Raw genomic sequence first — 27,078 nt, forward strand, 5'->3', positions numbered from 1 at the left:
GCCGCCGGGAGTCTCTCCTCATTGGCGGCCGCTCACGTGGTGCGGGAAAAGAGGGCGGGGTTAAGCGGCGGGGAGGCGGAAGTCGCGCGCCCGCCGCCACCTCAGCTCGGCGTCTCTCAGAGCTCCGAACATGGCGGGTATCAAAGGTACCGAGAGCTCCCGGCCCGCGGGCGGGAGAGCGGGCTCGGAGCTGCCGTGCGGCAGCTCCGAGCCCGCTCTCCCGCCCGCGGGCCGGGGCCCTCTTGAGGGAGCCGAGCGACCGGGTTGCGCTTCCGCTTTCCCCCGGCGTCGCCTCAGCGGGGGAGCGGGGAGGGGGTGAGCGGTAGCCGGTGAGGCGGCTGCCGCCTCACCGCCTTGCCTTGTGCCGTTGCAGCTCTCGTGGCGCTCTCCTTCAGTGGAGCCATCGGGCTGACGTTCCTCATGCTGGGCTGCGCCCTGGAGTACTACGGGTGAGCGGGCCGGCTTTGCTTCCAAAACTTCCCCTTCTTTATATCTGTTAACTGATGTGTTAATCTCGTTTGATTGAGCTGCGTGGCTCGAGTTATCTTCCAGCAGTCGCCCGCTTTCTGGTTCTTGACACATGGCAGTTTGTTGTGAATAAATTCCACCTCCTTTGCCAGTACTTGCATTTCCATTAAAAAAGTGACTGAAAACAGCTCCATCCTTTCTCAGGAAAAGCGGTGCCATCTTGCTAAACAGTAATTTTTAACCTCATACAATTCTTTCTCTTACTTCCCTGTTTCTTTAAACAACTCTCCAACCACAAGACTCCAATTGGCATCTCTATTACACTTAAAAATCTGGGTGAGGCTAATAACAGCTGTCGCAGAGGTATGAGCATGCAAAGGTGTGCCTTCAAATCGGCTTTATACTCCAAGATCCCTCTAATTTGGGAAAGCTCTCAGTTCCCTTCCTGCTTGCGTGCTTTTCCTGTTCCCTGTGTGGTGACTGTCATTTTTGTGAGGCAGTGGTGTGAGTTGAATCAGCAAGCTGATGCAAATGTAAAATAAATTAACGCTTGGTCATGTGAGAGAGTGGATCCTGCGCTACATGAGGCTGTATGGGTGTTTGTGCCAGTATGCAGGGAAAGCGAGGTAGGATTGTCCCTTTGGGTGAAAGCTTGTGGTTAAATCACATAATCCACTTTTCAAACCATAAAGTAGGACTACAGCTATTGCAATTACTTTTTCTAAACTGAGATTTTTTTTTTTTGAAGCATCCAACTGAACCGATCTTGTGTTTTCTTTTTTCCCCTTCCCCAGTGTGTACTGGCCTCTGTTTGTCTTAATATTTTACTTCATTTGCCCCATTCCCCACTTCATTGCAAAAAGAGTAAGTGATGACAGTGATGCAGCCAGCAGTGCCTGCAGGGAACTGGCGTATTTCTTCACAACTGGAATTGTTGTTTCTGCCTTTGGATTTCCTGTAATCCTCGCTCGGGTTGAAGCAGTAAGTTCTGTTTGCTAATTTATATTGTAAGACACCAGTTACTGAGTATAATCTTTAAGTGCACTGTTGCTGTTTGTAAATCCTGTCTTTAATTTCATTATTGTGATGTTTCTAGATTCTGATGAAATTAATCACTTTGCTGAAATTTTGTCTGCCTGTGCTGCATTTTGACCCGAACAAAGGACTTGCATGACTGAAAGTTTTATCTGGGGTGTTTTTTTCCAGCTTTGTTTTGGTCCAATACAAGATATTATCTCCTCTTTCATCTCATGCCTCTCTGTCTCATCACCTTCTGCACCGTTCCTTGCACCACCTTCCTTATTTTTATCTCAGAATGTCTGCTTTCGCCATTTAGGATGCTGAAAACTCGGTGACTGGAGTGGATTATCAGTTAAAAGATAAAAAGCCAAACTTCCAGAGCCACACTTCTGGTTTTCAGAGCATTTCCCAAGCTCATGCTTTGTCCCCTCAAAGTCTGAGGAAATGCTGCTAGCTTCTTTTCTCTTTGCTTTCTGAACTGCTCTTCTGTGGTGAGATTTTGTCACATTCGTTTGCAAGGCAAAGAATTCTTTTGTCCTGTCTCCCGAACTACCCGACGACGTTTTTGTGTGTTGCATAGTTTTTCCCCATCAGTCTTTCAGTTTTGCTTAAAACTTGTGTGCTTAGTTTTAATTTTTTTGTAATGCGCAATTTCCCTGACACTGCAGTTTACTTTTGCAGTTGTGGACCTCACAGTAGGCAGAACCAGAAGTGGCCGCGAGGGGGAACTCCAATTCATAGCTATATCTTACTTGTCACTTATTTCAGTAAACTTAGTCGAGCAGATCGTTGAAGCAAGCTGTTTACTTTTAAGACCACGTACCGTTTTCCATGCTTGTTACTGGCATTTATTTGAAAGACGACCTTTTATTTTGTTGCATAGCAATTAAAGGTGAGCACTAGTTTCACCAGATTTTTTCTACGACTTAGGTATGTTTTACTGATTTGTATGGCAAGGTAAATTATTTTGTTCTAAAACACAGCATTATTAGCCTATCTGTTGAGGTGCTGTAGTAGTAATAGGAGTCGTTGCTAATTGAATAATTAGTCACATAAATGGAATTATTTATTGTTTGTCTTTTTTCTTTACGCTTTTAGCACCTTTCTGTAGTATTTAGTTTAGTTTATCTAATGCATATAAATAACTGGCCTGAACCTGTCTTATAAGAACTGCTTTGATTGTTTCATTTCCTTGCCTTTCAGATCAAATGGGGAGCCTGTGGTCTGGTGCTGGCTGGCAATGCAGTCATTTTCCTTACTATTTTAGGCTTTTTTCTTGTGTTTGGTAGAGGAGATGACTTTAGCTGGGAACAGTGGTAGGACATTGCTCTGAAGCTGGTAATATTTTACAGCATGTGTCACTATATGTATACTCTGTGTGTGTATATGTGTATATATTATAACATATGTGTGTGTGCCCGCTGAGATGTATGTATGTGCATATGCATGTAGTTTTACATTATCAGATCATAACTTGCTTTTTAAAAATGCATTTCAGCCAAAGGGAAAAGGCCCTTGTGACAGCCATCTTAACGTGTTCAGTAAAAGCTGGAATCACTCTTGCAAATTTGTCCACAAATAAGTTTACAAAACATAAGCTGTTTTACTCATTTTTTCACTATATATGCATTAACTTTTGTTTTAATCACAGTAGCATCATTGATACATGTGATATTGGTCAGCATGCCTGTTGGCTTTTTTTAAGCATGTAGTCAAAAGGGGTCAATATAAAGATTATCCGACTTGATATTGTTCAACTTGATTGATCTGTCTGCTTTTCATTTGAATAATTGTAATTTTAGTGTATTTTCTTGATAACATAAAAACAAACGTGGGTTATGCCAACTCTTTTACTACCTAATGAAAGAAAAAGAAAATAACCCTGGTTAAAAATCCTTCTGCTTATGACGTTCATTTAAAAACTAATTCCTCTCCCCCCTCAAGATACTCAGGCTTTGTCCCTGTTCAACTTAACAACTGTGGATATATGTTGGAAATAATATACTTTAATGCCTCTTTAATGCTTAGAGCTGACATTACATTTCTTATGAAGAAACAAAAGAAGAAACTACACTCAGGACACTTACAATCACAATGTAGGATACAACTCTAATGTGTGAAATGCCTGAATTGCAAAGAAGTGAGTGTTCTGCTGGGTAGGACTTCTTACCTCCTCAATTCTCATTGCTTTTAAAACATACTTATTCAACTACTATTTTTTTATCTGTAAGAAGAGATTGTTATATTAAAACACTTATATTTTTAAATGGCATTATCCTAGTAAACATTCACATAATCACAATTATAAAAGGAAACTTTATTATTGTTTTAACTTGTTGAATCCTGCAAATTGTGGAGGTGTGTAGTTTTGTAAACAACCCTAACTCTAGATGACATCTCAGTAATCTGCAAAGAGGTGAAGGAGGAGACACCTTAGATTATTCTTTCATAGAAAAATGGACATAAAAGAGGCTTCTGATCTGTGAAGTAAAAAGCTGAATTCCTGCATAGGATACGTTTTACTACTGCAAGTTCTTTAGACTAGCAGATTGCAAATGAGTATTTTATAGTTGTGTGAGTTAGGTGACAGCTGACTGCTATAACCCTGTATAGCTATGAGGGACATTGTATAAGGACGTAATAGAATCCACCCTACAAGATGTGGCAGCTTCACCAATGCAGTGTTTTTTGCCCCCTCAGTTGTGTGGAACTACTTATGTTCCTCTCCAAACTCTCTCAATACTCGTGTACTGCAAAAATGGTGTCCTGTGGATTGCTGTGCAGAGCAAAGGTTCACAAATTAATGAATGTTACATGAGCGCTCCAATACTGGGTCTTTTGTTCATTCTCAGTGCCCTAGAAGAAGGGTATGGAAATCATTCTGTGGTCCAAGTAATGTCATATCACTTACTTAGGAATGGAATATCATGTTTCAGAAAGGTTAATTAAATTTAAATTTAAACTTCAGATGTGTGTAAAGTGAACAGTTCAGTGCTGAGGAATGCTGAGTTAGCTGTATTTTATACTGAAGTGTGTCTAGGCTGGCATTCTTGTAAAAGAAGAATTAAAGTTAAATGATAGTTTTTTCTGGATGTTAATGCTTCCTCAAGAACATAGCAGGAATATACTTGTAAAGATGCTGTGCTTAAACAAGTTTTCTTACGGTGTCTCCTTCCTGACTTTAGGTGAAAGCTGTTGGAGCCTACTGATTTGTAAAGGACTACCGTGGAAATTATTTGGTATAATTATGAGCCAGGTTGTTTAGAGTAATCATAGTTTCCATGTATAAGTCTTGCTTTGATTTTTGAAGAAGTTGCTTTTTTTCCTATACCATGGCATTTTTCATTCAAATTGGTGAAGTAAAACAGCAACAGTAACATACAACTTAAGTGCCTGATCCTGTAAATGCCTAAAGTCATTGCTAACAAGTCTATTTAATTCCTGCTAAAGTACTCGTGTGCTTGCAGGGTTGGGTTCTTGAGTATTTTTACTCCTTAGAATATGTGTGCCGAAGGCTGCAATAGAAGTCTACAAAACTACTCAAATACTGATGAAATTTTGCTTTCAAGACACTGGCGTGTGAAAAACTGAAATTAATTTTTCTTTAAATTAGAGAATCATTATTTGTAGAATCTGTTCTAGATCTATTGGTAAATAACGTGCTTGTGGCAGATTGGGATACAGGCAGTAAACATAGGACAATCTAAAATGAGAAGGAGGACTAGAAAGTACAGTCTTGAAGAGAGGTTGCTGCTTTGACAGATTAATCTGTCGTGCTGCATTTCCTTTGATATTACTGTGGTTGGTGGGTACCTCATGAAATGGCAGGTAAATGTTGAATGGAGAAAGTCAATGCATTTTTTTTGTTTCCTTCTTTTAAAGCGGCAACATGCAGTAATCCTTAACGTGAACTTCATGCAGTTTTCACCATGGGCTTTTATTTTAAAATGTTTAACTTTAAAAATTGTGTTTAACAGCATTTAAATAACGGAAATCTTCCTTGACCTCTTTAAAAGTAAATTTGCTTGAAGGAGTCTTTGATATCAAATAGTCAGGGTAAAAAAAAAAATAATTAAAAAATTCAGTGCTTTTTTTATCAAGAGCTTCACTCATTCACACAAACCTGGTGCTTTGATGGCCAGTACTGGGCATACTGTCACCATCTACCAGTTGTAATTTACTGTGGTTTCTCTGAAATTGTTTTCCTATATGGAAGTGAATACTATGTATCCAAAGTGCCTTAGTTTCGATACTGTGCTGATTTTGTGAATGCATATACATGGCAATATCACTATGTTTCATAATCAGGTGAAAATCTGTTACTGCATTTTTATAAAGCTTCCTTGTCAACTAATCATGTTTTCTGTAATTCGGAATGCAGTGCAGCTTTTGTAACTTTTGTAAACACTATTTTTATTTTCTGTGATTGCCAGGTTCTTGAGGTGATGAAGTATTAATACACGGAAATTAAAACATACTCAATTTTTCTTTCTGAATAGTCTAATACAACTGACTTTTTGAATTGTCTAATAAACATATCTGATGCTTAAGTATTTGTCTGTCTTAAATTTCAAGAGGCAACAATAGACTTTTATGTGAGAGGAAAGATAAAACATATTCAGTGGTGCTTTCGTAATGGTATCAATAATACAATGAACATATTTCAGAAGCCATGATCTAATTGCAATATGTGGAATTGCTGTTATGGCATGCATTAGAAGAATGAATTGTAGAGGCCGTGTTCAAATATGTGGGTAAATTATCATCACGTATCTCTTATGTACATGGTAAATCTGTGAGTTTTTTAAAGGCATTAAAAAAAAATGGTATGTAAGGTAGTACTTCACCTTTTCCACTTTCCTTGCTTCAAAAGAGTTCAGAGTAAGATACATCTGCTCTGTCAGCACTGATGGGCAGGGATGCAGAGGGCATCAAAGCTCTTTCTTTTCTAGGTCAGGACTCTGGTAGTTAAGTTGGTGAATATATTAAGTGGGTGATTTTGGTCCCACCAGTGCTTGTGAAAATGAAATCTGCTCAGTTATTTTAATCAATTTGTGAAAGCACCCACCATCAGGAGAAGGCAGCTGTAGCGTCTGGGTCCTGAATAGCTGATGCTTTCTGTTTACAGCAATGATGTGAGCATCTGAGCTTTGGAGAAGGTGAGTATACTTGCGCTTTCAATCAGTTAACTGCTGCCTTTGCCTTGTTTTGCAAAAAGTATGTTTGGGATTGCTGTTCTGTGCTGCCCATCCCAGCTCATGCCTTGCAAATAGAGTAGCTTCAGGCTTTAGGCTTGGTTCCTCAGCTCCCTTATTTAACCTGGTTCTGGTTTGCTAATGTTATCTGTATGTTATAACCGTTATTTATAAAATGGAAGAGAAGAGCTGGTCCCTGTCAACTTATACTTAGCTGGAGGAAAAAAATTAAATACGCGCAGGAGTCTTGCACTGGTTTTGTAGTCTGTGCAGTCCTTTAAGAAAGCCAGTAACCTTCCTAACTAGTTATGACCTTGGGTAACTTTCTAAAAGCTTGAAACAGACTTTAATCCCATAAAATGAACGTAAGCTCATTAATACCTGGAAGTTAACCAAACAAACTTGTCCTAGTAAGCCACATGTAGATTTTTATAGTTAAACTGAATTATGTAAAGCTCTAAAATGATCTCTCTAACCCTGATCTCAGTTGTTAACACAGCATGACTTTTAAGATACTGCATTGTTTACTCTGCAGGGATTGTTTCTCATCTATGATAATGGATGAAAAGACTATTTCATTAAGCTGGATGCACACCAGGTACTAACAACTAATTGATTTGTTTAAGTGATCCCTGCAAATACATGACCAGTATGTACTAGAGGGCTTTACAAGAAAGCGTCGCTTGATAAAACATGTAAGGAAGTGTTGACTGGTGAATTGTGATTAAACTTTAAAGATCAGCTGGACACTCTCAGAGAAATGTTTTCTCCAATCTTCTGTTCCTTTATTTATCCCTTGTTTTATTGTTTTGCTTTTGCTCTTTATGTTGAGGTTTATTTCAGCTGTGTCTCTGCTATTTTCAAAAATTGGTTACAGTTGTTTATGCCTCATGACTAGCACTTCAGCTGGAGGTACTTCGCTATTTTTTTGGAATTACTGCTTCCCATAGACTGGCTCTAGATTTTAACAAATATTCTGCGTGCTGCTTCTTTCTAATGGCTCATTTTAAATGAACTGGTTGATTGTTCCCTGCTTCCCCTCCTGTGAGGGTGATCATCCCTCGCCTGCCTGTGCAGATGGCTTGCTTCCTGCTGGCCCTCAACACTTTGAGGTCCTTACGGCCATCTATGAGGCAGATATTGCTGGGGAGAGCTCAGGGATTATAAAAACAGGCTATTTCCCCCCGGAAGAAACTTAGATGATGGGGGGGGGGGGGGGGGGGAGATTGTTTTCAAAGTGAGACTAAACCTATGGCTTTGTTTATTAAAGTCATTTATGTATAATGAACATAATTGTGCAAAACTGCTTGTGATACAGTCTTGCTTTGGAGTCTTTGCATGTAAGGAAGACTTATTCCTGTGAAACATGCTTATAACATTGTTGCCTATCAAAATGAAGAATTTAAAGTATGTAGTTACAGCAGTCCTCACAGGTGGTGTGATCTGAAACCCTGATATTTTCTTTGTTAGCTTTGCTTGCTAGCAGCTGAACTGGCATTCAGTGGTGGAAGTTGCCTGTGTTATACTGTATTTTTAATCGCATGTTTTCCCGGGGAATGCTTGTAAAATTAACTGCTCACTTTTGTGGAGTTTAAAAAAAACACCAAAACAAACATGCACATAAAAGATGACCAAAATTGCATTCAAGTGCAAGTTGTATGTAGTTCATTTGAAACCCTCAAGTGGAGAATAGAGTGCTGAGGCTCAAACAGAGCTGGAGGCAAAAAGGGATGTTGATGTCTCCTAGTAGGTCCAGGAGGTCAGGTAGGGCTACCGATGGCTGTGAATTTTGTTTTTATCACCTGCTTTGAGCTTCATTTTCCATCATACTGGCTAAGTTACTTTCATTTTCTTGGTCAATATGAATAAATGACAGATGCTGCTTGGATGTTTTTGTTTGCTTGAGGATCTGGGGAGAAGTTAAACAGTATTTATCGTGCTTTACAAAGCATATGCTTGGAATAAGAGGATTCATCATGACATTTATATGTTTTGCTTACCCTTTGTTGTGACTGTTTGATCTGGGCTTGTGATTTTGTTATTCATTTAATTCCTGCCTAAGATGGGTATTTCATAATATAATAGGAGGCTTTGTTACCAGTCTTCTGTCTTAAAAAAAAAAAAAAAAGCCTTTACACAACATAGAAACAAAAGCTGCAATAGTTGTAGTTTACTGGCTACTGATCAAGCCCTCCCCTTTTGAAGCTGGTGGGACTTTGCTGTTGGGGTCAGTGGGGCGGGGAAGGAGGGATGAAGGAGGCCTAATCCTGTTAGATGTTGAATCCCTTCATGTCTGAGGGCAATCTGTGAGCGTGTTTATGAGTCACTTCTGTAGAACAGACTGCCCATCTTCTCCGAGTGTCTGTTTCTTCTGGCTTCACTACACAGGATATGGGGGGGATGTTGGCTACAAAGATCCATATGCCTGGATTTTAACAGAGGGCACTTTATTCCAGGAGAGGATTTAACAGCTTGTGCTTGTTTCTAGTAACATGGCTCAGCGTCACCCTGCATGGCCAATCTTTCTTTGATATTCTGTTTCTTTTTTTCTAACTAAATAAATGCTAATGACTGCCATGAGACATTAGGATGTTTTAAACAACTCCATGATGATAAAACAATTTCCCCTATAAGTCTTGAAAGAGAACTGCTCTTAGTTTAATTTTAAAATATTAAGAAATGTAGAATATTTCTCATAAATATTCTGCTAAGTAAGCTAAGTAAGTTTTAGCTTTTGAATCAGATAATACAAAATAACATACTTTACGCAGTCCAGAGCATGCTATTTCTTTTGTTCCTTCCTTCCAAGAAGATTGCATTCTTAACAAATATTTTGCTGTTTGTTTAAAATCTACAGCAGAAAATATATTAGTTTCCAATGATCTTTTAATGGCTAGACAGATCCTCATTAGAAACAATTTCAAAATGCAATGTCTTTCTGGTTGTCTCATAAGTGAGCAATGTGTAAATTTAATTAGGATTCAGCAAATATCCTCAGTTAGGATTCAGATTATTCAAACCCTTTTAGACACCTAACGATTGATGGAGGTGTCTCTTTGTCCCTCTCCTCTTTTGCAGTGGTTGCACCCCGTTGTTACTCTGGTTTCTTCACCTTGCTTTAGTCCTTTTCCCCCAGCCCTGCAAGGAGAGCACAGAAGATCCCAGCTCCAAGTAGGCGTTGAGCTGCAGCTCTGTCCTTGCTCCAGCTCTCATCCTAACTCTTGGCTTGCTCAGAAGGTCCCTTACCTAACCCTGGCCACCTAGGACATCCCCTCCCTGCTCATGTGTGCCTTTAGCTACAGTTCCATTAAAAACCAACCCAAACCAGCCCTCCCCCAACTGCTGGCAGCTCCAGGTTCTCCGGAATGAGAGAGTGAATGTTAAACTCCCACAGTCAGTAATTGCAACCAGTCCTTGCTTCCCTGCCCTGATGGGACTCAGCTATTGTCAGCTCCGGGTGTCACAAGAAGCTGAGCCAAAAGCAAGTCACACGTTCAAAACAACTTAACAAACAGTGGTTTATGGATAGTATGAACAAGATGGAAAGACGGGCAGGCAAGTGACAATTTAGAAAGAACGATGTCATAAAATACTAATTGGTTCTGGATGTGCATTGAAGGGTCTGACTTCCCATTTCTAATTACTTAAAACTTTTTTTAACAGAAAGATAAGTACATACATACTCGTTTATATATACTCCCATGCAGACTTTTGTAGGTATAATTTCTTTCTAAAACATAGAATACTGTGCATAATGACTCCAGGATGAGGAAAGAGTCCACTCTTTCACTATGACAAAACTCAGATTTGAACAGGGAACAAAATATCTGACTGAAAAATAAAACCGTAGTGTGTGCATTAAAAAGAAAAATCTGCTTTCCCTGCAGTAAGTCACCTGAAAGACAAAAAAAAAATCTTATGGAAGAACTTTTCTCTTGCAAGTCAGAGAATTGTCTGGGGATTGAATTGGACTAAATGATGGTGATAGATTGATGATTAACAAGTGAGAGGATCCCAGCATGAATAAGTCACTCCTGCTCTTCTCAGAGCTTGATTCAGCTCCTGTTGAAATCACTGGCTGTCAGGTTAGGCCTGAATTTTCCATTCCCTTAGTTAGCAGTACAGAGTTTGGTGCCTCCATAGTCCAATGTAATTTCAGTGGAAATATTCCCATTCAATTTAAAAGAAAGACTGTAGCTGAAGTAGATTAATGTCACCTGTGGTGGCTTTTGAGAAGGCAAAATGTGATGGTGTGCAGTGCAAATGAAAAGGGAGCGGTTCCTCAGGGGGCAGCTCCACGTGAGACCATCAGGAGCTGTGATGCTACAGTGGTACCTACAGGCAGGTTAAAGTCTACAGTTTTTCTTAAGATGCAATGGTGATATTTCTGTATTTTTTTTTTAAAAAAGTCACAGATGATTGTAATTGGGCTGTAATTTACTACCTGTCTTTAGTGGTGAGAAATACAGGAAATTCCTTGTACTAAACCTTAAAGGCTTTATTAATAATTTTTAAAAGATTTTTAAAAGATAAACTTTTTCACTAGCTCTGATTTGGCATATTTGGATGTTTTTTAATGTTCTGTTTTAAATATAAACTCTTACTCATGTCCTAAGCTCTGTACAGAATGGAAGAATTTTTATTAAATATAAAAACCTAATGTCTGTTTTATAATTCTTAAAAGAATATGCTCCGGCAGTGGTTATGATTTATTGTCTTCCACTGTGTGAAGCTTGTTCAAAAATGGTTTCTCAAACTTTGTGGGCTGTAAGGTATTTTTAAAATATATACCTCTGATTTGGTATGGAAAATGGCCCAATTAATTTTAGTTTCATCTTCTGTTTACAGTGAATGCTTCTGACAAGTGATGAAAGTCATAGTTGATGACAGCACTGATGTCTGTGCATACTCCTTTTTCTTTAGTGACAAGAATAATTATACTGATAGACAGAAATAAACATAAAGTCAATTTTGGTGGATCATTTACAAATAGCTCCTGAACTTCCTGATTCTTTGTAAGAGGCTGTGTGTACGTAAATCAAAGGGTAAAACCATCATTCTTCCATCTGTTTGTCTGACGTTTAAGTGCCCGTTTTTATTGTACACAACTCTTCTCAGTTATGGTGTAAGGTATTATAAGTTACTGAAGCTAATTGTATTCTCTTTGCTAAATCTCATCTGCAATGTGCAGGTAATGAGGAAGTCTGTAGGTAAACTCATTATGAGGGTCAATCAATATGTGTTTTCCTGTAGCGCTTTCAGTAATCACGTTAACTTGATAGCATTTCCCTGGCCTTCTGAAAACTTTTAAATTGCAGTAATAGGCCATTCGTTATTACTGTATTTTTATTTGGAGACTGAGTGTGGGAACAGGATTTAGGCTGTTTTGTTCCCATTTAAGCATCAAAACTTGCTCCCCAAAATGAAACCTTTTGACGTTAGTTTTATTACTCATGTTCAATAGTCAATTTTATGTCCCTCTAACCCATGTACAAAGAAACTGGAGTGGTGGAAATGAAAAGTGGCAAGGTGGAGGGAAAGGCAACTGATGCTGAACTGGGGCTATCCGTGGGTGCCACAATATCAGCAGCCATTCAGATGTCCCACAGTCAGACCCGTCATGGAATAATGCTGCATTAAATATGACCTTTCAGAAAGGAAAACCTGACTAAACTGAATAATCAAATTAGATTTATGTTTGACACACTTCAAGTGGAGACCTTTTGGCTAAAATACCTAATCAATAAGGGAGAATTTTGATGTTTGGGGATGCAGAGTGCCTCTATGTGCAAATCAAAGGACTGTGACATTTTAAACAGGATGCAAGGTGTGGGATACAAGTGAAAGACTAGCATGCATTCTGTACCTGAATCTTCTCTCCTGCTCTAATCTAGTCTTGTATGAACAGCTCTGGTCTTTATACAACACAGCATTTTTGTTTGTGTGGAAGGACTGAAATTCATGTCTGCTCTCCGTGTGATCCAGGTGTCAAGGTTCACTGGTGTTTGTGGGGGTCCTTGCCAACAGAAACCGGTGTGAGAGGGCTGGCTCCTTCCCTGCCCATTCTTGTCTTCTCCAGCACCAGCGGTGGCTTAGCCTTTACCTCCTCGTGCAGAAGCAAGAGCCCTTGGCAAAGGGAGGGTAGTACTGTCCGAGGGAACGTTTCCCGTGTGGAGTTCATGTGGGAACGAAACATGCCATACGGATCACCTCCCTCCCCACAAGCCGCGCTCCATGCGTCAGTGTACTCTGAGCCCGGTCCACATGGCACTGAAAACTGGGGTTGCTACAATAGGAAACAGCTGTCCCAGTCAGTGCTTGTTGGCTTGATGCCCATGTCATACTGCTCCGATTGCTGCTGCCGAGTAGGGAGGGCAACATTTTCAAAATCCGTTGTCGCAGCCAGAAATGCTCTCAGCAGCCCCTAAGTACGAGGCGCAGCAAGCTTCCTGCTGGTGGTAGGTAGAAGGTTCCTGCTGGTAGCATGAGCCCCTTCACAAGGACTTCACCCCCGGCCTTTTGTTGGGACTCTGTCTCCCTCTTTCCATCATATCAGAATCTCGTGGTCTTCTCTCCGGTCACACCTCCTCTGTGCCAGGGCTATCTATACACATCATTTCCGCCCCAGCAGGGCCCATCTGCTTCTTGTTCTTGCTTCTTCCCATATCTGGCCCTTCCTAGTCCATTTTTCCCTGTCTTCCCACTACACTTTTTCTATACCCTTGTATTCTTTTTTTTTCTCATGCTGTTTTCCCATGCTGTGCTTTCCTGTCAAACCAGGACATTACCCATTATTATTTGTCTAGAAAATAAGTCATGCAGAATATCAACATCTCTGCATAGAAAGGGGTCCAACCATTCCCCATGTTTTTTTTTCCTCTCCTTTTTTCTGATTTCCTTCCAAAACTATTGGTCACTTCTGCTGGAATATTCCCTGATGTTTTGAAGTTGTCAGATCTGGCTCTGAGAACTTACTGAGACAGAAGTGTCTTCACTGCTGCACGTAATGTCTCGGCAATCCAATACATCTGGTTTTGAGATGCGTGTAAGATGTGCTTTCTAGTAGGTCTTGATCACATTGCATCTTAATATGGATGAAATACTGCCAGGTCTTGGAGACTGAGACCCAGAACCTCAAAGGTAGATGCCAAATTCCCCTTAAAATTAGTGCCTAAAGATGTGGTTTGGAGCAACACTGAAAATTTAGTAGCTGAAAACTGGACACAGTATGTTAGGACTTTGCTCGATATTTCGGTAAAATAATCTGATTCTTAGATTTTTCGTTGTTGCAGCTACTTTGGGGCAAATTACACAATTTCCTAGAAGTTAAGAGAAAAATGCATGTTCTCAGTAGGCACTCAATTCTGAAACAGATCCGGATATGATACACTACACTGAAGAAGATTCTAAGGCTGAGATAGCTCAGCAAAGGGCTGCTTGCCAAAAAACACCATGAAATTAATTAATAGTTGCTTGACAAACCATTCAAAATAGCAATTGTTGCTAAACTGGAGCGGCAAACATGGGATGGTGCTTTTAAGACACCTGGTGTCTTCAGCGAGTTGAATTGCCGTGTGCACTGAGTCGTATGCAACAAGAGGAACGCGGTACGTTGGGCTGCACAGCACATCGCGCTGGCTGGTGTGTTGAAGGCGAGTTCTGCCTGCCCTCCAAATACAGAGTATTCATCTTGGCATCATAAAATGCTCTGTGGCTATTCGTAGGATTTCAACAATATTCTAGAGGCAATTATGATCAGAAGTAGGTATTACTGATAAGTCATGAATGCGTGCAGTGTTCCTGCCAGCAGTTCATATATGGTGATGATCTTCATTTCCTTTTGACCCTGACACTCGGAAGCAATGCTCCCGTTCCAGATGCATAGCAATGAAATCCTTTCCGTGTACAGTGTGTTCTAGTCATGGAGGGATATTCACAGAGTCCCCAGGCAGTTTGCAGTTTAATCACTGCATTTACATGGCATTGACTCAATATTGTCCAAGTCACAGAAACCGGATGGATTCCACCCGGAGGAATTTAGAGTTTCAAAGACTACACGGTGTGACAGTCCATCCGAACACTCGAAAATCCAGTTAATTGCTTCCTCCGTCTTTGTTTTAAAATACTTATGTCTGATATCAATTTATTGGTGCTACATGAGAGGTAGAAATTTATTTTGGAGAAAACAAACATTGAGGCAGTCTTTGACTAAGCAGGTGGGCATCACAGCTAGCGGGCTAGAAAAAAGCTGTACACAGCACATCTTGGGAGAGGGTAACATGTAGGGAGTAGGAGAAGAGGCAGAATTAAGGCTGACCTCGTGGGCAGAGGCACTGTGGCTTTGCAGGCACTTAGAGGACAGGAGATGAGCAATGGGACTGACCGGAGTCATCTGAGACCAATGACATGAAATATGTCTGGATGGATTAGGAATTGTTCTGGTTAGGAACTGTAGTTGCGTGGCTCCTGTTTTGCAGGATAAAGCCTGATATGCAGTTCCTGAAAGCACTGGCTAATCCTAAAGTATAGGAAATATTAACAAAGGGATTCTAACTACAAATAGAATGTAAAACTGAAACAATGGTCAGATCCTTTCAATCTTCCCATGCATGAATGTGAAGGTGTCTTCAGTCTCTGGAGCTCTGGTACTCTTAGTGGCATGTCCAGAATCTCTGCTCCAGTTACATTTGTCAAAGAACGTTGGTGGATTTGTTTCTTTTCTGGGCTACCTTTTTTGTTCTCCTGATGAAAGGCCTCTTAAGCTATAGTGGATGGACATATGAGCCTTTCCTTTTTAAAGAAGAATAATGCATCTGAAAAGAGCTGTGAAAGACCCGTGTGACATTCTCTCCTATTTAGGAATTTTTTTTTCCCTTTTGGGATAATGGGACAAGGTGGGTGAGGATCCTTGTACCCGTTCTCTAACTTCCCCTGCTTTCAAGAAAAGCATAGTGGCATTTTCATTTATTGTGGGCATGAAGTAGATGGGATTTCTATGTTATGTTGGATGAAACTCATCACTGATACATAAATATTTGAAGTAAAATGCTGTTTCCACAGGCAAAACCACAAAAGCAGCCTCAATTTGAATTAGGCCACTATTCCATTCTGCATTTTTTCCTCTGTAGTATAGAACGCGTGAATGTCACACTGGGCAATGTGCTATACTTCTGCCAGGTTTAGAAATGTTTAATTTGCTAAAAGGTCTAGATTTTTTTTTTCATTAAGTTTTTCAAAAAACCTTCTCATTTTCTCCACCGTTTATCTTTCTTGCCAGTTCTATTCTGTGAATTCCTGTCCTCTGTGCTAGATGACACACTTGAGAAACTCAGATTGGTGCCAGGTTTTATAAAGCGCTTCTGGAGATATATTACTACCACCACCCCCTTAGGAAAAAAGTAGTGGTGTTTACTTTCTTTTCACTGAAATGTAGTTGAGTGGAGCTCTCATCCTGGCAGGGATTATGGGGATAATAGACTAAACAATGCTTCTCTTCTGAACCAAAAGCAAATCATGTTTTCTTTCCATGGTTATGACATCAGCAAAGAGTAACTTTAGGTGACCAGCAGTGTTCTGGCTGTGCTACAGTCCCATTTATGCACGTTTTCACTACAGTCTGAATTGGGTATATGTACATCAGAAAGAAAAATAGAAGGAAAAAGCAAGTCAGCCCATTGGAGAGGTGTCTGATAGCTCTGTGTAAGTTACCTTCACTCTTTGCATTATCCTCTGCTCTCTGTATTTTCTAGCTGCTAATTCCTGTTAGGTAAATGCATGATCGGGAAGTTTTTTACTGGAATCAAGAACCTCAGCTAAAGCACCAATGATCTTTTACTCTGTCAAGCTGCATTTTTTAAAATTCCCTTTATTTGATCTACTGCCTTCCCCGCCCCCCCCCCCCCCCCAACACGTTTCCCTAGTAAATGTTTAAGCACGTCTTTGCAGAAGGGAGAAATGGAGGATCTCATTCTGCTACTGTAAGCTGGAAATGTGTTAAATGCAGTAAGATGAAGAGTTCAGGGAAGGAAATCAACACATAAGAACACGTGGAGGGCTTGTTTCTGTTTTCCCCACCGTAGGGACACATGAGAGGAAGCCTTCAACAGTTGCTTTTATTGTAACTTAATCATGCCTTTGTATTTTGTCTTGATTCCTGCCTGTAAAGATACGAGCTATGGGAAGAGGCAGCTATAGGCACTTGTTTCGTGTATGTCCTTGTTTCATTTCCTCATCTGCCAAAGAGGGTTGCATTTAGCTATCTAAATATCTTGCTTCTGTAGAGTTAGAACAGAGGTTAACCATGCCAGCTTGCAGCAATAAGACCTCATGGAGAGCCTAAGAGATCTTCCAGCTCTAAATCAGGACACTGCAAGCTTAGGAGCGTTCTGTCAGTGGAGGGGATCCCAGAGAACAAAGTTGGCTGAGCAGGGTTGTCTGTGTTCTGCATCTTGTGATTAATCCTGTGATTTTCATAAAGTAAGCCAATAGGTATGCAGGGGTGCAAATATAGCAGATGTACAGAAGCACTTGAAAACGATAAATCAACTGATAAGAGGCTGGGAAAATAGTGGAAAGAACAGTACAGGCAGAGCTCAGAATGGGCCGTGCTGCTTTGCTGTTCTAACAGGCTAAAATAAAAGCCACAGAGGAGAAGACCCTTCATCCACAGAAATAATAATCTGTCATTTTACTGTGATTCCTACAAGAGGAGGACTAGAAAAGCAAGATTTGTCTTATTTCCCCATACTGCAGTTCTCTTTCTACATACATTCTCCTTGTTCTCCCTGGAACCAGGTTTTATGTTCCCACACATAGGGCTTAGTCATTGAAAAGAAAATTAGATCAATCGTATTTTACTTTATAATCTGAGAAGTAAAATAATTAGAGAAAAAGAGAATTTATTAGAAAACAGGTTTGTCATTTAAAATATTGGAGAAGTGAAGTACAAAGGTTAACACAGCAGATTGGTTTTCTGTATCTCAGAGGCAGCATCAGTACAACCTATGATGTAAATGTTACTATAGTAACTAGTGTTTTTATTTAAAAGCCCAGTAAATAGACATATCAAACCCATATAAATTGTCAAAATGTAAGTTAAACTGCAGAGCCTGCTAGTTAAAGGAACACTTTTTTTTGCCAAACTTATATTTTTGATGCAATTTCCCCCCCAAATGCACTCAGTATTTTCTTCTTGCCAAATTGCATTTTGGCACTCAGGAAATGGTCTTCACTAATGGTGACAGAACTAATTACCTGGGACCCCTCATGCAGACACGTGAAGGCTTAAAAACGGAGGAAAATTCCTTCTAGTGAATTTTCTGTAGACCATTCCCTTCTGCCTCCCTCGAAAGCTTATTCCTAGCAGCTAGAGCTACCTAACTATAAAAAGAATTAAGAATACATTATGAAATATTATATATTCCTCCCTCCTGTTCCACGGATTCAGCTGAACAGGAGAGAGGTGTCGCTTGGGGACCCGAGTGTGTTTAGTGTTGCTCTGTTTTCCTCTCTTCCTCCCTCCCTCTCTCTCCATCTGAGCAGCAGAAGTGACTCTGTGCCACTCCTGACCCCATGCTGGCCACAGCCAGGGCTGCCATCAGAGCTGACTGTCCCCTGAGGTGTCACCTCTGCTGTCTCAAATTTGCATTGTATCCTTTGATTACAAAGTAATTACAGATTTGCATAAATGAAGAGTCATATCTTGTGAACATCAAGGATATGTGGGTTTTGTGCTCATCTTTCCATTTTGAAAACTTCCCCGTGCTTGCTTGCATATGCTCATGTTAGTTGTTTCCCTAAAAGATGAGTAAGAGCGGGTCCTTGCTGTTTAACCTGTTGGTATTACATATTTTGTGTTGGCTTTTGTGACTAGACCATTGATGCGTTTGATTGCCAGGAGGAAACCCACATTGTGCTATATTTGACATAGTTTGTTTCCTAAAAGATCACGCACAGAAGCATTTGGGAACATCACAAGCTTATTGGGTTCTTGCAAAGGGGTTGGGCTACAACCTTCGTATCTGCCAGCTGCAAGTTCTCAGAGGGGTTTTGACACCCTTCAGGCTTTAAACACGTGAGGTACGTCCTGCAGGGCTCCTGTCTTCTGGGAAGGATGGGATTTGGGGAAGGAGATGTGAAGGGAACAAGCCTCCTGGATAAGCTTTTAGAATGGTTGCCAATGGCGTCTGAGTTCCCAGGGAGGCTGAAGGAAAAGTCCTCACAAAGGACTGGAAAGATTGAGAGCCAAGAGGGAGGAGCAAATGGGTGCAAAGCCAGTTTGCAAATGGAAAGAAGCAGCTTGAAGCTAGGGAAGGGGGCTGAAATCCATTGTAAGGGAGAGAGGGCAGTAGCAAACAGAAAACTGGAGGATCTGGATGCACCTCACCTGGCCAGAACAGAGAAGGAAAGACTCTTATGCAGCTTGTGACAGGATGGAGGGAGGCTGAGATGCTTCTCTGCATAGGAACAGAGCACTGTGCTGTCTGGTTAGATTCCCAGCTATGGCAATGAGAAAAATTGTATGCATAGTATCTGTAATCTGACCTAGCCCATAGAAAAACCAATGTTACTGTGCAACAGTGTGATGGGTTATGATGTAGGTGCAACGTAAGGCTCGCTTGCTGTCAGTAGTCGTCTTTCTGAAGCTGTTAGTTAAAGCTCTGTTGTGATACCGCTGATGAGCTGAGATCAGGACTCACTGTGATGGGCAATGAATGAGTGTTTCCAAAGGAAATCACTTGCCCTGAGGAGATTATACTTTAACAGACAAGAATTGCCAGTATTACCAATGGGCTGAGACCAGTTCCAGTGACTCATGATCAAACTAATCAAATCTGCACAAACACGGTGCAAGTAGCGTTGGCCTTGGCTGACAAGTCCGTATGGCCAGCAAGACACCATGCACGTTTACAGTGTAGGTCCAGGACCACCACAGACCTGTTCTCCTGGGGCTGCACTCAAGGCAGTAGGCTCAGCTTGCAGACCTGCAGTGACTTGCTCTCCAGTGCTTATGAGACCAGTTAGCATGGCCAGCGCTGGCCTTTTGGGCTATGCTCAGGCTGTTCTGCCAGTGAGCCATCACAGCTACAAACTCAACTTAAACTTTGTAAGCTTGGCTGCCTTGGGAAAAACCTTTCTTCAGGGTAACGCAGAACATCAAATGCATCTCTGCCTGTGTACAGATAGAGGAATGCATTCATAAGGGAGAAAAATGTTTAGTTTTTTGGTTTTAATTGCTTTTCCAGTTATTTTTTTTTTAAAGCATATATTGACAAAGTTGTCATTAATTTTTCTTGATGATGAGATACAGCTCCCACAGGATGACGGGGCTTACTGGGTATTTAAGGTTAGAAGAGACCTCAGGAATTCTCTAAAACAACCTTCTGCTCAAGCAGAGCCAGCTGTGAGATGAGACCAGGTGGCTCAGGCCTTTATCCATCTGGTCTTGAAAACCTCCAAGGATGGAGACAGCTCTTCCTGTTCCACTGCTTGACTGTCCTCATGGGGAAGAAGTTTTTATTGCTGTCATTTCTGAACCCTCTCATTTCAATTTATGCCTGTTATCTCTTGTTTTCTGACCATGCACCACACTGAAGAGCCTGGTTCTGTCATCTTGATAACCTTCCCATAGGAATTTGTGCACTACTTACCAATTTGTGAACAAGTTTGGCACTGATGCATCCAGAAGATGACATGTTTTTCCTGCAAAAATGCCTGCAGTCCATAAGTATTTTTAGTATTTTAGTATTGTTTGTATAGATGCTTCAGACAAACTTATTCGGAGAACTCCGAGATGGTTTACGGAAGTAACACAGAAGCTTAAAAGCATAAGGAAACATAAAAATCTAGAAACCTGATGTGTCTACCGACTTGAATTATTAATGTGTGGGGAAAAAAAGCATGATGCCAAAGTGGGCAATTTCTCGCATATGAATCAAACTTTTTACACTTCTCTCATGAATAATTTTCAAAGTCTTTATTATCCTCAGAGACTTACCATCTCTGTGTAATTTCTCTCTATCTGACTCACTGAATTACTTCATCCTCTGCAACTATTTTCTTGCCTCAAAAACTTCCATTTAAGATGGCAATAGTAGTTTATATCACAATCTACACATATTTAAGTCTCTCTCCAGTTTTTTCTCTATGTACTAGGAATGGGATATTTGAATGTACATGTTTCTGAGCATCTAGAATATGCAGCTGAGCATAAATATTCTGAGGACAACACTTCTTACATTAGTCTGGCAGGGATTTCTTCCCTTCACTTCTGTGTGTTTCCATCAGGTGTTTAGCAACACGCCACTAGATTCAGTATATGACTGCCACATCCATCGTGGGGCACTCACCTCCTTCGGCCAGTGCAGGAATCAGCCTATTATTTCTTAAGGTTTTAATATTTCTCTTGGTATCCTTCTGTTGTTTCCTGTGTTCTTTTCAGGACAGGGAGCATCTTCTTATAGTGCAATGGTAGAATATCTGAAGCACAAAGTTCCTTGGGAAAAAAAAAAGGTTTAAGGTTAATATAACTCTGCAGTGAGGCAGAATTTAATATTAAATTTAACCCCAAAGACAGAACTTGTTAACTATTTGTCAATAATTTCACGTGGATTTGTTTCTCACAGGAGAAGGATCTACTCCCTTTTAGGTGCTTGTCCAGTGTGTCAGAGAGAGAGAGAGAGAGAGATTAATTTTATTCTTTCATATAAAGACACGGATTTGGAATCCCACTTCTCTTTTTCCCAGTGGGCACCTTACTAGCAGGTTACCAGGGCACTCTGCAATAACTGCTCTGCAGACAGGATGGTTCAGCTGTTCCGCTATTCACAGACAAACTGGTCTTATCCTGCCATCATGTGAGAAAAGATACGAGTTTTGCAGATCTTCAAAAAAGAGAAGGTCTGTTCATGCTTCACCTGGTTCAAAAGTTTCTCTGATGGTGGCATAAAATGTCTGTGAATGAGTCAATGTTTTAAGATCCCTATTTTGCTGCTGGCATCTCTGCTGTTAACAGATGTGATTCATTCCTCTGTGCCTCCAAGGTGAATCGCTGTCAATGAGGTTTAGACACCTAACGATGAATTATTCTGTTCTGGAAGGTAAATGTGTGCACTCCCAGAGCTGCAATTGTTTCTCCAGTCCAAAGCAGCACTTCAACTTTTTGTCCTGTAAAACATAAATCAATGGGGACCTTCTGAATAATAGGAATTATCCTGCTCTAAATTAGACAGATGTGTCTCTTGGATTATCTTTATTAAATTAAATAGTTACCCTTGCATAAGTCTGGAGAGGAAATCCGAGCGTGCAGCTGCTAGGGGTTTCCAGCAAAGGAGGAACATATATGTAATCACCTGGTTGTACTTGATAATGGTATGTCCAATAAGTTTTAATATCTATTCAATTGTTCTTTCTTGTTATGACTCTATTTTTTTTTTATTCTGTGACTAAAAGTTTAGTTTGTGAGTGTATTTAATGCCAATTTATTGTATCAGTCAAAGTACAGGACTGTGATATGTGTACAGCTATGGGAAACATGGGTTTTCTCCTGAAAAATTCATATTTTTTGCACAGAATACATTTAATCCCCACCTCTGCTATTTTTATTTTGCAATGCGGATTGCAGACAGCGTTTCTGTGGGTGCACAAAAACTAAAGTTTAATTTTGTTGGTGGTCTTAAAACATTAGCAAGCTTTTGGTTGGCTGATTAAGCTTGGATGTTCGTAAAGAGGTAAAGAGAGATTAAGTGCAAAAACATTCTTGCAGGAGCAAAAATGAATTACTGAAAACATCCCCTTGTGGAGGCAGAGCCCGTCTTTGCATTAACTTCATAATGAAAACAGACAAACTTCTGGTCATTAAATGATTTAGAAAAAATTCTGATACATATATACATGTGATTAGTTTTTATATAGAATAACAGTATTTGATTTTTCTGTAGCAGTTCTGTAGTTAGTCTCTTTCACCTCTTTAAATATAAACTGGTTAACTTGGCATGAATCAAATCGGATAGATTAGAAGGGAAAAAACCCAAGGAAAATGTTGAAACCCATGCTAAAAACCCAGAAGGAGCTCAGCTGTGCTCAGGAATGACGAATTTAACCTGGTAGAACTGAAGCTGAATTTCTAACACTTTTTCTAGCTCTTTCAGATGCATAATCGCTCAGTTGCACCAAGTAGCTAAGGTTAGTATGCTTCAGATTTTTGCATTTTTATTCTGGAACTGGAAACTTCAGGAAAAGTGCTTCAGTTCAGACTTGTTATGTTGTCACTAACCTGTCACTGTTGGGGCAGATGGCTGTAGCGTTTTTCCTCACTACAGGAAGAAAATAACTTGTTTTTTAATGTTTTGGGTTTTTTTATTTTTTTGCTCTTGAGCAGGAAGTTTGTAGTTCTTTTTGCAAGCCTAGAAGAGACGGGGTTGCGGTACTACCTGGCAGCAAGATTAGCATCTCAATAGATATCTATATGGATGTAAAGCTGCGTAGGACATTATACACGTTTTTGTTTGTAAGAGGTCAGGGTACTATCATTATCTGCCAGCACAGTGGCTGTACGACTGCATCCAGCACCATTGGTGGAAGGGAAGGAATTGTTTTAATGTTGCATTTTTAAAATAAACAAACAAACAAACCTTCAAGGCTAAATAACATTAAGTACTTTTGTTCTGTCAGTGAAACTTCATCTGCAGTTATGTGTTACTTGCTCTCAGTCAATTGCAAAGCATGCAGTAGGTCACTGAGGTCTTCTCACGTGCTTTGCAAAAACACTTGGGACTTGGTATTTTATGGCATTTTGTTGTTGTTCTTCAATATGTAACTCTGAAAGGTTTCTGGACCTTGGTTATCTTTATAATGCTTCAAGAGAGAAAATCTGAGGTGAAATGTGGAACAGAGACAAAAGTATTTGAGAAAGAAGACTTCAATAAACTCAGGGTGAATATCAAATGGAAAGTAAGTCTAAAGAGAAGAGTTGTCCAGAAGAGTTGGCATTTCCTTGGAAATAATATGCATGAAAGGCAGGAAAGCACCTACTCCAGTGTGAATTAAAGTTAGGAAAGTTAGTAGAGGAGCAAATAGCATTTTCCTCAGTAATGTGAACCTTTAGTTGGAGTTGAAAGCTAGGTTAAGTGATTGAAGAGGACTTGTAAAAGAATAACACAAGCATGTAGGGGTAAATCCGAGAGACAAAGGACAGATGGAAACAAAAGGGTCCCTTGGGGTGACCAAAAAATGTTTTTGGTAGTGAGGGGAATTCCTGCAGATATGGCAAACTAATAACATCATAGCATATTATCTTTGGTGATGTTTTTGATGTGTCTTGTGACTTTCTCCTAAGCAAGTTAGGGAAGCCTAGTCTACATTAAGTGACTGAAAAGTGTTCAGTTGGACAGAAAGGAACTTCCCCTCCCCCCCCCCCAAAAAAAAAAAAAACCAAACCAAAAAACAAACCCAAACCAAAAGAGCAGTAAAGAAGTCACAGATTGGAAGACCATATGTGCTGTGGTTATTCAGGGGTACACTTGAAGTCTATTTGATATTTTCAGTAAATCCTTGAATAGTTGAAAAGTGCACGTTATATTAATTCTTTGGATAAAATGCTAGCAACAGGTGCAAACACTTTAGAGAACAAGATTAGAATTCAACGTGACAAACTGCTGAAGTGGTCTGAGATAAATAGGCTGTAATTCAATAAAGACAAGTGCAAGGCACTTAACTGAGAAATAATCAAGTGCACAAATGAAAGTTCTGCAGGAAGGATCTGAGGGTTAGGGAGATGCGCAAAGCGAGCCTGAGTCAACACAGGCGCACTGTCGGGAGATAAAAAAGCAAACATCCTTATGGGATGTGTCAACAGGGTTGTCTCATGTAAAAAGTGAGAGATTTCTTCCCCCTAAATAGCACTACCAAGACTTTGGTTGGAATATTTTGGGCATTGCTCTTCAGAAGAGAGAGACAGCACCAGGAGTAAGTCCAAAGGAGATCAGTTAGCATTCGCAGGGCTCCAGAAAAGATGATCTATAAAGAAAGACTGAAAGAAATGGAACTTTAGTTTACACAAAGGATGATCTGTGTAAGTGTGGGAAAGCAATGGAAGATCAGCAAGGAGGATTGCAAATATGCTTAAGTGACTCGCTGCTGGGGTGCTGGAAAACACATCTATCACAGTAATTGTTACTCAGTCTCGGGTGCTTGCAAGAAAAACACTTGCACTTAGATAACGTACGTCTGTGATGGACTCAGGGACACCTTATCCAGCCGCTTGAGAATCCTGGCCTGTTGCTGAACAAGATCAAAGCACAGTGGGAAAACTACGGCTGTTTGAACCCTTTAAATACCAGCAAGAACAGGGAGTCCGCACCCGCTCTCACTGCCAAGGACTCTCGCTAACAAGAACTCTCTCTTGCACTATGGTGCCCGCGGTCCCTGCTTGCGTGCCTCTGCCCGGGTGTTGCTTCGGAGATTCCCTGGTCTGCGAGGTATCAAGATTAAACTTGTTCTTTGCTTTCTGTCCGTGGTTTGTGGGTGTTCCTATGTCCTGCTGGCATCGGCTCACACAGTAAGACAATGTAACATACAGCAAAGGACTTCTGAAAGAAGGCGTTACCTGTCTTCTGTCTTTCTTAAGTATATGAAAAAGTAAGAGGGTTAAACTTCCGGAATATTTAGTTTAGATATTAAGGGAGGAAAAAAAATCTTTAAAAAGAGAAAAAATAAATATGTACTAGTGTACGTTTTTTTCTGGTTCCCTGAACACCAGTGCTACATGGGGGAAGTGAAAGAAAACTTACTCTGTTAAACGTTTGTCTCAAGATGTTCTAACCAAAATAGGAAATGATTTTCTAGTGGTCTCTCTTTGGATCTCGCCTAGCAGAGACATGGCAGACTGGACAGCTTGTGACAGCTTTTGCTTATGCCATGAAAGTCTGGGATACAAAAAAATTCAATGGCTTCCTAACCTCAGACACAAACTGTATGTAGTCACATTTCCCAAACTGTTGTATTAGAACAGAGAAATATTTTAAAAATAGAATTTGTCAATTAGAAGTGGTGGTTATTTTAATGAGGAACGAAACTGCCTGATGCTACTTTGAGGAAATGGATCATGAATTACAGAAAGTCAATAAATAAATAAAAGCCAATCATTAGGTTTGTTTATGCAGCCATGGTTGCACTATTCACACAATATAACAGATAGTACTGTACCACGTTCAAGTCTGTTTACTGAGAAGAGCTTGCAGCAGGTAAATAAAAATATTTTTCTCCATGCCTTATGAAACAGAGGTACTGGTTTTGCATTTATTTTAAAATAATATTGCTGAAAAGAAAAAAACATTGTAAAAAAACGCAGTTGCGTATATCTGGGACGTATCAGTCTCTGGTTCTGAACCCTCCCTGCCTTTTCCAAGAAAAAGGATGAACACGAGCAAGAATAAAGATGCACCTTTTCCACCAGGGCTCAGTCCTCACTTTAAGTTCCTTGGCATAGTTTCTGGGGTTTGGTTTTTTAATTGGAAGTTCCTGTTAAATATGTGGTGTTGCTTTACATATGTGTCAGCTCTTCTCTCAAAGAGCTCTTCATTCACAAGGACAAATGCTGAAGTGCAAGAGGGTCAAAATGTGATTTACACCACTACTTGTGGAGTAAAATGTGGTTTTTATCCACTAGTCTTAAATTAAAAGAGCCAGCAGGTAACGGAGACATACGTTATAGCAGAAGCAGGTCTTTAAGAGAGATTTGAAAGAATGGATCTCATTAAGAGAAAATAACCCACATGAGGGGATACCATGTGAGCCTTGAAAACAACTGGGGAAGTGAGGAAGTGGTAAATAAAGCATAGCTGCATTTCAAGCAGCAGCGTGAGGAAAGGTATATTCAGAGAGAGGGTGAGATAATTGACTGTCAATAAAATTTTAAATCTGCGTGTGTGGAAAGTGGAAAGGGGAGTGGTACCGAGTGGTCTGAACTGTGTGTGAAATTGGTTGTAACTCAAGGAACTCTCATTGGTAGCAAAGAAACATGAGGCTAGATATGCCTGTCTAGATTATTTTATTGAGTTTTCTTTTTATTAGAGACACCAACCTCTACCATCATTCGTTTCAAAAACTCATTAAACTCTGGCTTAAACTGTTTCTTTTTTGTCCTGTTATTCCCATTAAAGATTGTTCCAGAAATAAGTCTTCTATTGGCCAAGACTCATATTTTAATAATAGGCCTAAATGTTTCTGTGGCAGGTTTATAACCATCCAATTTACTGCCAGTACTGTCCTTTGCTTTAAATAGTTCCTAATTCCTTCTCCTTGGGGTTTACTCCCCAACTGCTCAACCTCCCCACACCCGATATGTTCTAAAGTCTTGTATGTTTTAGAAATCAGATATTATTACACCTTGTAAATT

At 40.2% G+C, this 27,078-nt stretch overlaps 1 protein-coding gene across 10 annotated transcripts in view; it reads left to right on the forward strand.

Moving 5' to 3' along the window:
* The first annotated feature begins 41 nt into the window (after positions 1 to 41).
* LEPROT (leptin receptor overlapping transcript) overlaps positions 42 to 27,078 on the forward strand; it is a 27,976-nt gene continuing 939 nt past the window's right edge. The window contains exons 1-6 of one of the 10 annotated variants that reach the window (XM_074598369.1): positions 42 to 146; positions 374 to 449; positions 1,263 to 1,449; positions 2,692 to 2,826; positions 6,617 to 6,647; positions 7,219 to 26,813. In XM_074598369.1, the coding sequence (XP_074454470.1) occupies positions 131 to 146; positions 374 to 449; positions 1,263 to 1,449; positions 2,692 to 2,808 (396 nt within the window). In that variant the 5' untranslated portion in view covers positions 42 to 130 and the 3' untranslated portion in view covers positions 2,809 to 2,826; positions 6,617 to 6,647; positions 7,219 to 26,813. Of the gene's footprint in view, positions 147 to 373; positions 450 to 1,262; positions 1,450 to 2,691; positions 6,039 to 6,616; positions 6,648 to 7,218; positions 26,814 to 27,078 lie in introns of those variants that run through there. The other 9 variants (XM_074598370.1, XM_074598371.1, XM_074598365.1 and 6 more) reach the window with 9 other exon arrangements.

Source organism: Larus michahellis, chromosome 8 (genome assembly GCF_964199755.1).
Source record: "Larus michahellis chromosome 8, bLarMic1.1, whole genome shotgun sequence".
In the NCBI taxonomy this organism is placed as follows: Eukaryota; Metazoa; Chordata; class Aves; order Charadriiformes; family Laridae; genus Larus; species Larus michahellis.